General features: G+C 34.3%; 2 protein-coding genes across 2 annotated transcripts; both read left to right on the forward strand.

Moving 5' to 3' along the window:
* Positions 1-1,287: 1,287 nt before the first annotated feature.
* Positions 1,288-2,901, forward strand: LOC120461158 (ladderlectin-like). Its single transcript, XM_039649300.2, has 6 exons — positions 1,288-1,424; positions 1,514-1,592; positions 1,789-1,886; positions 2,158-2,280; positions 2,441-2,552; positions 2,688-2,901. The coding sequence occupies exons 2-6, from the start codon at positions 1,532-1,534 to the stop codon at positions 2,765-2,767; spliced, it is 474 nt and encodes a 157-aa protein (XP_039505234.2). The 5' UTR covers positions 1,288-1,424; positions 1,514-1,531; the 3' UTR covers positions 2,768-2,901.
* A 5,560-nt stretch (positions 2,902-8,461) lies between these two features.
* Positions 8,462-10,077, forward strand: LOC120461160 (ladderlectin). The gene is made up of 6 exons (XM_039649302.2): positions 8,462-8,598; positions 8,688-8,766; positions 8,964-9,061; positions 9,333-9,455; positions 9,617-9,728; positions 9,864-10,077. Exons 2-6 carry the CDS (start codon positions 8,706-8,708, stop codon positions 9,941-9,943), a joined length of 474 nt encoding a protein of 157 aa, XP_039505236.2. The 5' UTR covers positions 8,462-8,598; positions 8,688-8,705; the 3' UTR covers positions 9,944-10,077.
* Positions 10,078-10,575: the final 498 nt, after the last annotated feature.

Genomic DNA, 10,575 nt, shown 5'->3' on the forward strand with positions numbered 1-10,575 from the left:
TTATTAGTTCTAAATTGGCAAGGATAAATGGTATACTTTGTAAAGTGAGACATTTGTTGAATCTAGATACACTGTTTATACTGCACACTTTTTCTTCCTTATTTGCACTACTGTACAGAAGTGTGGGGCAATACTTATAAAACCACCCTTAAGACAATATGCACAATGCAGAAAAAGGCAATTAGAATAGTCTGTAATGTTGGTTATTATGAACATACAAATGATTTATTTTTAACTTTGCAAACTCTATAATTTGAAGACATAGTGGATCTTAAGACTACACAAATTATGTACAAAGCTAAAAACAAAGTTTCCTAGTAATATTCAAAAATGCTTTAAGGAAAGAGATAGTAGATATAATTTAAGAAGGAGAGGAAATCTCTCCCAGTCAATTGCACGTACCACACTCAAAAGCATGTGCATATCTGTCAATGGGGTAAGGCTGTGGAATAATTTACCTGTAATAATTAAAGAAAGCAATCATATTGTGCAATTTAAAAGAAGGTTTAAAATGTTAATATTAGAAAAGTATGATTTAAGGTAGACTGGGACATATGTCTCATTTCCTCTTCAAGAGGATGATTTGAATTATTATACTGTTTCTTGCCATTCCATTAATATTCATATTATTGTCAATATTACATTTTGTGTTTTTTTTATTTATTATTTTTGTTTTTCTTTTTTTTTTAAGTTATAATTGTATTGTGTGACTTATTTTTAGATAAAATGTACTGCAAATGATTAAGTTTGTTTTTCTCAAAAAGGATACATTATGATATTTTGTAAAGAGAAAACAGTAGCCGTTTCAAATCTAGATTTGTAAAAGGGGAAGGTAAATATAAGTTAGCTTCTTCCTTCTCCTTTTTTTCTATATTCTTTTTCTTCTCTTTTGAACATGCTGAGATTTTGTTTTTATTATTTTTTGTTTAAATGCTCTGTTATCAACGACCATGTTCTGAAGAGGAAAAGGAAACGAAAAGAAATAAATTATTCATTCATTATTCATTCATTCATGAAATTTACAATAAAATAACAAAACTGTTGCGTTAACAGCAATAGTAAGACATTTATGTCTTGCGAACAGCTGATGGACTCCACGGTGCTGCGTTGTCATGACCGTCTGGGTGAAGGTATGAGGAAGTTACGGCTTCTAAACCGTGTTTTTTTAGGGCTGTGATATGACGATTGTTTTCAGCCGCAACATTAATCAATGGCCGATCGTTCGTACGATGGGATTGGCTGTCGTTATTCGAATAGTTCGTGATTCACACGTGAACCCTGTCGTAAGATGATTTCTGCGCTCGGATCTAGATTGATAACTGAGGCCCACTAAGTAAAGTAGGCTATAAACGCACGCAGGGCTTTTTCTGGAAATTCACAGAAACGGTCTCTAAGATTCTTAAGACAACAATCTGAAAAGCAAGGTGAGTGTTTGAAACAAAAACGTACTGAATAACTTTTGCTTTGTCTCTGAAATACATAGAGATTTTTTAACTTTACTATTCGTTTTTAGGTTCCTTTCAGATTCATCATGGCAGTGCTGAGAAGTCTTTTGCTACTTTTTGTTATCTTCTCCTTGGGCAATGCACAAAGTAACCAAAACCTTAATCTGTTAAAACCCTTGCTAGTCTATTTATTTTAGTTTACAGGTCTAAGTGCGTTTTGAAGTTTAGTAGGCCTACACAATTTTTGGCGTGTCACACAAACTTGAAATTAGTTAAAGTATTTTTATTTATTTATTTTTTTTTTTTGCTGCAATTACAAAATCCCCAAAACATTTATGTGCAGGATTGACACCTGCAAGAAGATGCCCACGTGGATGGAATAGTCTTGGATACCGGTGCTACAAGTACTTCTCTGAATCAGTTCAATGGGCTTCAGCAGAGGTAGTGTTTTAGTTACAGCAAAGTTATTTGGACAAGACTTTATATTAGGAGTATCTAAATACTTACTTTAGACAATGCATTTATTGTAAAAACATTTGCTGCTATTCAGGTGGGAAAAGGGTAAAGTTAGGGACAGGTTTGACGGAATGGTTGGGTTTAAGGGTGGGTTAACACTGGGTCAACAGTAATCATTGTTTGACTTACAGCTGTATTAATTGCTTTTTTTCTGCTAAAAAGATTAGATTTTGTAATGATAAATTTGTTTCTTCAGAGACTCTGTCAGAGTCTCGGTGCGAATCTCGCATCTGTGCATGATAAAGAAGAGAATGATTTCCTGCTGGGACTGATGCCGGCTTCCTCAAGAACTTGGATTGGTGCTCATGATGGTGAACAAGTAAGTTAACTTGTGCCCTAGAAAAAACCTGTTTAGCTAAACTGAAACTTCTGCTTTAATCAAAGGCATAGTTTCTAATGAAGAGAGTCTGATTTCAATGCTGAACTTAATAGGCTTAAGTTTGACCACTAGTCACTTTGTGTTTCTCTTCACTTATTAGGATGGAGAGTGGTTTTGGAGTGATGGATCTGTGTTTCAATATAACAACTGGTGCTCTGAGGAACCTAACAATTTTGATGGTCTTGAGAACTGTTTGGAGATCAACTGGACCTGTGAGTGCACTTTTTCAATTATAATTTGCAATCCCATTTCATATCGTATGGTAACTTTAAACGACTTGTTTGGATTTCATCAAGTGCTTTAACCCCACTGTAATGAGTAAACGATCTCATTATTCCACCCTACAGCTGACCGCTGCTGGAACGATGCTTCCTGTTCAACCTCAATGAGCTATGTTTGTGTTTTGGATAGGCGAGTTCCTCGGTAGTCTTCCTCCATTTTACACTTTTTCTGATCTGTTTGTGTATTTACAAGTGTCGTTCTAAAGTCCAATCTGAGTTTTAGTCTCTGAATATTTTCTCTGAAACGCTCCTCAAAATAATAAAAGCATTTTGAATCGAAGCATGTGCATTGTGGACAATCCAATAAATGTATATCGCATAGCAAGGTCTGAAGATCTGTTTAGTAGAATGATATTAGGGAAGGGGTTTAAAAGGCAATGAATGTCCTGTATAATGTAAATTGTGTATTTATTTTTTTTTTAAAGAAATTGTTTGTTGTGATCTATTGTGGGGTGCCCCCTACTTCCAGCTTTATTAGGTTCCTAAAGCTAAATGCCCCAGTTCCAAACTATAAGGTTGGTTGTGTTCAATTATAATAGCTTACTCCACTACATAAGGGCTTAGACACAAAGTTGTAGTAAAAATAATTGATGAAGAAACCATACCTGCAGGCTAAAAAAAAAAAAAAAAAAACTTTCTAAATTCCAAAATCAGCCAGGGATACAAGATTATCACAAGAGAACTGGGGAAATATAGTTTTCTATTTGTTCACTAAGTCCAGCAACATCCTTTTTTTTTTTTTTTTTTGGACAGGGCTTTTAGATGTTTTACCAGTTATTTCCCTAATGAAGAGATCAAGCTCAATTTCTGTGACGTGACAATGAAACCCGTGTCTAAATGGTGCAATTCCTTCTCGAGCTCTGTGCGTCTCACCTTATATCTCACATCTCATATATTTATTTAAAATCTTCTGGGTTTGGGTCTCTTTTTTATATGAAAGATTATTGCAAAAAGAAAAAAAAAAGAAAAATAATATATTTATTAATTTGGAGTGTTTTTTATGGACTGAGCATTGAACATTAGACAATAAAATTGAAGATGGCTGCCGAATGTGTATGGCAATGAGAGACTGCAACTGAATCCGTTAAAAATCATGAAAATGACTTGACATCCAAGTAGATAAGTGAAGTCTATGTGGACATTGGGATTTAACTTTTATGAGTATTTCCCAATATTTTGATGTTTTGGGGAACTTCTGACAATACTTGTCAAGACTGTGAAAACCAGTCAAATTCAAGATGGAGGAAGTCAAGAAAGCTCTGAGAGAACTGGCAAAGAAAATTGATGGAATGGCTGAAAATGTGGGCAAGATAAGTGATTTGGTAGAGGATGTGAAGAAACTAAACAACCTACTTGCATAGAAGGATGAGAAAATTGCAGAGTTGGAAAAAAAAGAGTTGATGACTTGGAGCAAAATACAAGAAAAGAAGATGTGGTCATTAGTGGCCTAAAAACAACACACCGCACTTACTCCAATGTCACCTGAGGGGAGAGCAGCGAAGTTGATATAATAGAGAAAGAAAAACAGACGCTGGAGGACCAGGTGATCAAGTTCTTCAATAGAAGGGATATCACTATTTACAAGGGGAGTATCGCTGCTTGCTACACCCTCCCCAAAAGGAATGGACAAATGGAAAGAACCATCATTTTGAGATTTGCAAACAGAATATAGAACTCTTGAAACAGGGAAAAAAGCTGAAGGACACGCACGTGTATGTAAATGAGCATCTCACGAAAAGGAATGCTGAAATAGCCAAACATGCAAGGGCACTGAAGAAACAAAGGAAAATCCATTTAACTTGGACAAGGGACTGTAAAATTTGGATACGTACAAATGCTTTATCTGGTGAAGAGATGAAGGTCCTGTTAATTCGGGACCTCAAAGACCTGGAGAAATGTGGTACTGTCTAGCCAACAAGAACATTTTCTTGAGGCCCAGATCTATCTGAGAGAGGTTTGCTTCATATATAAAGAGTCCAACTTGGTGGTGGTGAGCAGATTTATGCCTTTCATCGTGTTCCAGAGACTTATACTGAACCAACTTTCCTATTACAATATGATTACCTGTTAGAACTTCATATTATATCCTCTAAAATTGTTTATTTTATTTTTTGTTGTAGTTAGATTTTTCTTGAACGAATTGCTCTATTATCACTTTTACTGGTGTGTATGTGCGTTGATCAGGATGTGTGAGATTGGGAAGAACGTTTGTGATCATATTGAACAATATGCAGGAACAAAATATAGACCCAGAAAGTAATTTCTTTGACCAAGTTACAAGAAATTGTTTGTATTCAATCGTACATTTTAATAGCAGGAGTCTATATGCAAACTTTGAGAAGATCAGAGACTACTTGCAGCATAATACCATGCAATTTAACATATTTGCTATTTCTGAGAGTTGGCTCAGTCATGATAAAGGAATCCAACTTGAACTAGAAGGTTATCAATTACATTATGTGAAAAGAGTAAACAAAAGAGGTGGGGGGGTTGCAATGTTTGTGGATAACAGGTTAAAGCATAGGATTGTCGAAAGTATGACGACTGTTATTGATGATATTTGTGAGTGTTTAACGGTGGAAATTGATATGGGTAAAATGAAGAATGTTGTCGTTAGTTGTGTTTAGAGCACCTAACTCTGGTATTGAAAGCTTCAAAGAAGTGTTTGAGGCCTTGATTTTGAATGCCAAGCAGAAGGTTGCTTACTTCTGTGGGGATTATAATATAGATTTTTGAAATCCGAGTAAATCACCTGCAATAGAAGAGTTTGTTGATGTACAGTATTGGCCTATATCCATGTATAAACAAACCGAGCAGAATTACCACCCACTCAGCAACTAAATATTCTCACAAATAATAATTAGAAAGTGGATTGTTAATAAATGATATTACTGACCATCTGCCAATATTTGTACTCCATGAATGTAAACACTAAAATTTGGATACCAGCAAAATAAATATACAGAGGAGATTAAGAACAGATTACACCATGAATAAATTAAAAAATGACTTGTTAGTTTAAGATTGGCAGAGTGTGTATGATGAAGGGGATGTTGATTTAGCCTACAACTCATTTCTAAATATCTTTTTGACTTTGTATAATAAAAATTGTCCAATCCAGCAATCAGAGATATTATCTAAACGTCCAAGTAAACCCTGGGTTACAAGGGGTCTGATAAATGCTTGCAAAAAAGAATACTCTATAAAGAATTTGTTAAGCATAGAACTGAAGAGAAAGAACTTGACATATAAGAATAAATTAACAGTTATCTTAAGAAAATGTAAAAAAGACTATTATGGTAGACTGCTGTAAAATAATAAAAACAATATAAAGGGTACATGGAATATCTTAAATTTAGTTATTAGAAGGAAAAAAACAAATACTGGTTTTCCAAAAGAATTTATTGATAATGGTAAAATAATTTAAAAACATGGATGAAAATGTGGCTGGTTTTAATAGATTCTTTGTGAACGTAGGCCCAAATTTGGCCAATGAGATAATACCTCCACAAAAGGGCGATGTGCACAATATCCTGAACAAAGAAATCCAGCAACTATTTTTTTGAGAGATACTGATAAAACCGAAGTACTTGATATTGTTAATAACTTTAAGAATAAAACATCAAGGGACTGTAATGATATTGATATGCTTTTAATTAAACAATAATTGCAGTTATAGTAGATCCCATAGTATATATTTCCAATCTTTCTCTGAAATTGGGTTCTTTTCCCACAAATATGAAAATAGCTAAAGTGGTCCCTATCTTTAAAGCTGGTGAACAAAATCTTTATACTAACTATAGGCCAATCTCACTGCTTCCCCAATTCTCTAAAATTCTGGAGAAGATATTCTCCATTAGGTTGGATAGTTTTATTGACAAACATGGGATCTTAACTGATAGTCAATATGGTTTTAGAACAAACCGTTTTACATCTTTGGTTTTACTAGACCTGGTGGAAGATTTAACAACCAGTATTGATGATAAGAAGTTTGCTATAGGTGTATTTATAGACCTTAAAAAAAGGCCTTTGATACAATAGATCGTCATATTTTGCTTCAAAAATTGGAAATTTATGGAATTAGGGGAATAGGACTAAACTGGATAAAAAGCTATTTGGAACATAGACAACAGTATGTGCAGATGGGGGAGGAAAGGTCGAAGCTTCAAAATACAATATATGGTGTACCACAAGGTTCAATTCTTGGACCAAAATTATTTATATTGTACATAAATGATATTGTTAAAACTTCTGATTTGTTGGATTTTTTTATTTTTGCAGATGATACAAATATATTTTGTGAAGGAGAGGATCTTCAACATTTGTTGGAGACTGTCTCTAAAGAGCTGGCTAAGCTTAAACTGTGGTTTGATTTAAACAAATTATCTCTCAATATAAAGAAAACTAATTTTATGATCTTTGGGAAACGTAGAATTCCCGAAGATTTAACTATTGAAGTACTGTGTGATAATTCCAGATTAGAAAGAGTGTATTTGAAAACTCGTTTTTAGGAGTAATAATTGATCATAAACTAAGCTGGAAACCTCAGTCAACTATTTATTAGTTCTAAATTGGCAAGGATAAATGGTATACTTTGTAAAGTGAGACATTTGTTGAATCTAGATACACTGTTTATACTGCACGCTTTTTCTTCCTTATTTGCACTACTGTACAGAAGTGTGGGGCAATACTTATAAAACCACCCTTAAGACAATATGCACAATGCAGAAAAAGGCAATTAGAATAGTCTGTAATGTTGGTTATTATGAACATACAAATGATTTATTTTTAACTTTGCAAACTCTATAATTTGAAGACATAGTGGATCTTAAGACTACACAAATTATGTACAAAGCTAAAAACAAAGTTTCCTAGTAATATTCAAAAATGCTTTAAGGAAAGAGATAGTAGATATAATTTAAGAAGGAGAGGAAATCTCTCCCAGTCAATTGCACGTACCACACTCAAAAGCATGTGCATATCTGTCAATGGGGTAAGGCTGTGGAATAATTTACCTGTAATAATTAAAGAAAGCAATCATATTGTGCAATTTAAAAGAAGGTTTAAAATGTTAATATTAGAAAAGTATGATTTAAGGTAGACTGGGACATATGTCTCATTTCCTCTTCAAGAGGATGATTTGAATTATTATACTGTTTCTTGCCATTCCATTAATATTCAAATTATTGTCAATATTACATTTTGTGTTTTTTTTATTTATTATTTTTGTTTTTCTTTTTCACGTTATAATTGTATTGTGTGACTTATTTTTAGATAAAATGTACTGCAAATGATTAAGTTTGTTTTTCTCAAAAAGGATACATTATGATATTTTGTAAAGAGAAAACAGTAGCCGTTTCAAATCTAGATTTGTAAAAGGGGAAGGTAAATATAAGTTAGCTTCTTCCTTCTCCTTTTTTTCTATATTCTTTTTCTTCTCTTTTGAACATGCTGAGATTTTGTTTTTATTATTTTTTGTTTAAATGCTCTGTTATCAACGACCATGTTCTGAAGAGGAAAAGGAAACGAAAAGAAATAAATTATTCATTCATTATTCATTCATTCATGAAATTTACAATAAAATAACAAAACTGTTGCGTTAACAGCAATAGTAAGACATTTATGTCTTGCGAACAGCTGATGGACTCCACGGTGCTGCGTTGTCATGACCGTCTGGGTGAAGGTATGAGGAAGTTACGGCTTCTAAACCGTGTTTTTTTAGGGCTGTGATATGACGATTGTTTTCAGCCGCAACATTAATCAATGGCCGATCGTTCGTACGATGGGATTGGCTGTCGTTATTCGAATATTTCGTGATTCACACGTGAACCCTGTCGTAAGATGATTTCTGCGCTCGGATCTAGATTGATAACTGAGGCCCACTAAGTAAAGTAGGCTATAAACGCACGCAGGGCTTTTTCTGGAAATTCACAGAAACCGTCTCTAAGATTCTTGAGACAACAATCTGAAAAGCAAGGTGAGTGTTTGAAACAAAAACGTACTGAATAACTTTTGCTTTGTCTCTGAAATACATAGAGATTTTTTAACTTTACTATTCGTTTTTAGGTTCCTTTCAGATTCATCATGGCAGTGCTGAGAAGTCTTTTGCTACTTTTTGTTATCTTCTCCTTGGGCAATGCACAAAGTAACCAAAACCTTAATCTGTTAAAACCCTTGCTAGTCTATTTATTTTAGTTTACAGGTCTAAGTGCGTTTTGAAGTTTAGTAGGCCTACACAATTTTTGGCGTGTCACACAAACTTGAAATTAGTTAAAGTATTTTTATTTATTTATTTTTTTTTTTTTGCTGCAATTACAAAATCCCCAAAACATTTATGTGCAGGATTGACACCTGCAAGAAGATGCCCACGTGGATGGAATAGTCTTGGATACCGGTGCTACAAGTACTTCTCTGAATCAGTTCAATGGGCTTCAGCAGAGGTAGTGTTTTAGTTACAGCAAAGTTATTTGGACAAGACTTTATATTAGGAGTATCTAAATACTTACTTTAGACAATGCATTTATTGTAAAAACATTTGCTGCTATTGAGGTGGGAAAAGGGTAAAGTTAGGGACAGGTTTGACGGAATGGTTGGGTTTAAGGGTGGGTTAACACTGGGTCAACAGTAATCCTAGTTTGACTTACAGCTGTATTAATTGCTTTTTTTCTGCTAAAAAGATTAGATTTTGTAATGATAAATTTGTTTCTTCAGAGACTCTGTCAGAGTCTCGGTGCGAATCTCGCATCTGTGCATGATAAAGAAGAGAATGATTTCCTGCTGGGACTGATGCCGGCTTCCTCAAGAACTTGGATTGGTGCTCATGATGGTGAACAAGTAAGTTAACTTGTGCCCTAGAAAAAACCTGTTTAGCTAAACTGAAATTTCTGCTTTAATCAAAGGCATAGTTTCTAATGAAGATGGTCTGATTTCAATGCTGAACTTAATAGGCTTAAGTTTGACCACTAGAGCACTTTGTATTTCTCTTCACTTATTAGGATGGAGAGTGGTTTTGGAGTGATGGATCTGTGTTTCAATATAACAACTGGTGCTCTGAGGAACCTAACAATTTTGATGGTCTTGAGAACTGTTTGGAGATCAACTGGACCTGTGAGTGCACTTTTTCAATTATAATTTGCAATCCCATTTCATATCGTATGGTAACTTTAAACGACTTGTTTGGATTTCATCAAGTGCTTTAACCCCACTGTAATGAGTAAACGATCTCATTATTCCACCCTACAGCTGACCGCTGCTGGAACGATGCTTCCTGTTCAACCTCAATGAGCTATGTTTGTGTTTTGGATAGGCGAGTTCCTCGGTAGTCTTCCTCCATTTTACACTTTTTCTGATCTGTTTGTGTATTTACAAGTGTTCTTCTAAAATCCAATCTGAGTTTTAGTCTCTGAATATTTTCTCTGAAACGCTCCTCAAAATAATAAAAGCATTTTGAATCGAAGCATGTGCATTGTGGACAATCCAATAAATGTATATCGCATAGCAAGGTCTGAAGATCTGTTTAGTAGAATGATATTAGGGAAGGGGTTTAAAAGGCAATGAATGTCCTGTATAATGTAAATTGTGTATTTATCTATTTTTAAGAAATTGTTGGTTGTGATCTATTGTGGGGTGCCCCCTACTTCCAGCTTTATTAGGTTCCTAAAGCTAAATGTCCCAGTTCCAAACTATAAGGTTGGTTGTGGTCAATATCTTACTCCACTACATAAGGGCTTAGACACAAAGTTGTAGTAAAAATAATTGATGAAGAAACCATACCTGCAGGCTCAAAAAAAAAAAACCTTTCTAAATTCCAAAATCAGCCAGGGATACAAGATTATCACAAGAGTACTGGGGCCTGTTTCAGAAAGGAGGTTAAGTGAAAACTCTAAGTATGTTAACCCTGAAATGAGGGAAACTCTGGGTTTTCCATTTCAGAAAGGGAGGTAAGTTAAACCTG

The sequence above is a fragment of the Pimephales promelas genome, chromosome 9 (assembly GCF_988280905.1).
Source record: "Pimephales promelas chromosome 9, fPimPro1.hap1.1, whole genome shotgun sequence".
In the NCBI taxonomy this organism is placed as follows: domain Eukaryota; kingdom Metazoa; phylum Chordata; class Actinopteri; order Cypriniformes; family Leuciscidae; genus Pimephales; species Pimephales promelas.

Bases quoted from the DNA above. Each gene is read 5' to 3' on its own strand.
- LOC120461160 (XM_039649302.2), top strand. From the start codon at position 8,706: ATGGCAGTGCTGAGAAGTCTTTTGCTACTTTTTGTTATCTTCTCCTTG. The intron at 8,767-8,963 runs GTAACCAAAACC...ATTTATGTGCAG, and splicing joins CTCCTTGGGCAATGCACAAA to GATTGACACCTGCAAGAAGA. The intron at 9,456-9,616 runs GTAAGTTAACTT...TTCACTTATTAG, and splicing joins GTGCTCATGATGGTGAACAA to GATGGAGAGTGGTTTTGGAG.
- LOC120461158 (XM_039649300.2), top strand. From the start codon at position 1,532: ATGGCAGTGCTGAGAAGTCTTTTGCTACTTTTTGTTATCTTCTCCTTG. The intron at 1,593-1,788 runs GTAACCAAAACC...ATTTATGTGCAG, and splicing joins CTCCTTGGGCAATGCACAAA to GATTGACACCTGCAAGAAGA. The intron at 2,281-2,440 runs GTAAGTTAACTT...TTCACTTATTAG, and splicing joins GTGCTCATGATGGTGAACAA to GATGGAGAGTGGTTTTGGAG.